Genomic DNA, 1,859 nt, shown 5'->3' with positions numbered 1-1,859 from the left:
GGGCGAAGCGGGGCGCAGCCGGGGTCCCCACTCTCCCGCGGCGGCCGAGCGCGCCCCTCGCAGCTCCGCCCGGGACCGCGCCGCGGCACACCTGTCACGCTCCTCACCTGAGTGGCTTTGTGGAACTGCTTCTTGAGCCCGGCCACCGACATGGTGCGGGAGAGCGCGCGGACGCGAGCTGCGGCAGCTGCGGACAGGAGGCGGCGGCGCGCTCGCCGGGCCGCCGCTCTTCGTGCCGCCGCCGGGGCTGTGGGCGCGGGGGCGCGGGACGCGGGCTGGTGCGGAGAGACACCCTGACGTCAGGACGGGTGATGCCGCCTCTTAAAGGGGACGCGGGAAGCCCCGCCCCGGCTCAGGCCGGCCGGCAGGTGCAGTGCGTACGGTACCTGGGCGCCGGCTGCCGAGTCAGAGGCCCAGAGCGCTGTTTCTCCGCTCTGGGGACTCCGTCGGTACACCTGTGGATGCGGACGGGTCGCTGCAGCTGGGCAGCCCAGCAGCCCAGGCACTGGCACGGCTCAGGTGACTGCTCGGCTTCCAGGTAGCCGCAACGGCGCTGCCTGCAGGCTGCCCTTTGACCCATCTCTCCGCAGCCTGAAAAGGAGTGGTGTTCTATCTGGGGTAATGAATAAGTCATTGCTCCTTCTCTGTTTTGCTTGCGCTGGGTTGCTCACAGAAAATATATCTCTGTTCTGGTTTCAATATCTCCTAAGCCTAGATAAACGTTAGGAAAGTCACCAACGCCCCTTTCTGATCTAATTTAATGACTTAAAAATTTTAAAACCAAACAAAAACAACTTAACCCTTTGGAGACCCAATTATTTTCTGCTTTGAGTTTTTTGTTAATACTATGTGTTTTCATTAATGGAAATATGCTGAATCATCGAGTGTGTCTGAATTTTTGATAGGTAGTATGGATTTTCCTGTCTTGCCCCCTCCCACAAGCCTATCCTACGTCCCTTGGTACATATGATGTACCATTAATTCTACTCCAGAGTCCCTACCTGGGTCTACTGGTACATATGTGTAAAGAATTAAAATTTTCAGAATTACTTTTTTTCTACCAAAAATTCAGACACCTCACACAATACCCTAAAAAAAAACAATAATTTGCAGCACTAGCCCGTTTCTTCGGTTTCAAACTGTCATAAAGGCCCTTGTCTTTCAGCAGGACACACTATCAGTGGTACAGCAGCTTCTCAAAAAGCCCTCGAGGCTGAAAAAGTTTGTGTTCGTGATACGCACCGCCGGGCACAAAAGGGTTAAAGCTGGTCAGGTAAATAGAACTAAAGGGGACATTATTACAGTAACAACATTTAATCCTCTGTGTACAGAAATGAAAAAGCCTGAATATGAACTTGACGCTTGGGCAATAGCAGTAGTGGATTTAGGGCTTTCAATCTCCAGCAAGCATTATGTAATGTGAAAAAAAGCATGCTACTAAATTGTACAAAGTCTATACGGTTGGGTCAAAGCAAAGCTCTGATGGAATTAGATGAATTAGGAGTGGAGCCTCACTAGGTATCTTCTGAATTCTGGTAATTAGCCACTTCCTCTGGGTTTTCTAGGACTGAGTAGTTCATGGGGAAAATTTGAACTCTGACTTCTCTTAAAATTCAAATATATACCAAGGAAAAGGCGAGAGACAGAAGCCAGAACAAGGGGCCCCTGAAAAAAATTGCAAAGGATGAATAAAGAGACAGTATAGTAGAATGGGAGTACTAGAAATACTAGTAACTGCAGCCACAGCCCCTGCTGCTTTGTAGAAACCACACACACACACCCATAGCCGCAGCTGCTTGGGCAGTGGTGGGCATCTGATACAAGGTGATCCTACCCATCACGAAGGCTACCAGTCTTAG

At 51.0% G+C, this 1,859-nt stretch overlaps 1 protein-coding gene across 1 annotated transcript in view; it reads right to left on the bottom strand.

Moving 5' to 3' along the window:
* Positions 1-397, bottom strand: part of SH3GL2 (SH3 domain containing GRB2 like 2, endophilin A1) — a 191,221-nt gene extending 190,824 nt beyond the window's left edge. Inside the window, exon 1 of the mRNA XM_004373510.2 lies at positions 108-397. Coding sequence (XP_004373567.1) covers positions 108-152 — 45 coding nt within the window. The 5' untranslated portion in view covers positions 153-397. The remainder of the gene's footprint in view (positions 1-107) is intronic.
* Positions 398-1,859: the final 1,462 nt, after the last annotated feature.

Source organism: Trichechus manatus, unplaced genomic scaffold, assembly GCF_000243295.1.
Source record: "Trichechus manatus latirostris isolate Lorelei unplaced genomic scaffold, TriManLat1.0 scaffold00025, whole genome shotgun sequence".
Classification (NCBI taxonomy): domain Eukaryota; kingdom Metazoa; phylum Chordata; class Mammalia; order Sirenia; family Trichechidae; genus Trichechus; species Trichechus manatus.
The sequence above is the reverse complement of the archived record's forward strand: the minus strand, read 5'-3'. Positions and strand labels throughout refer to the sequence as shown.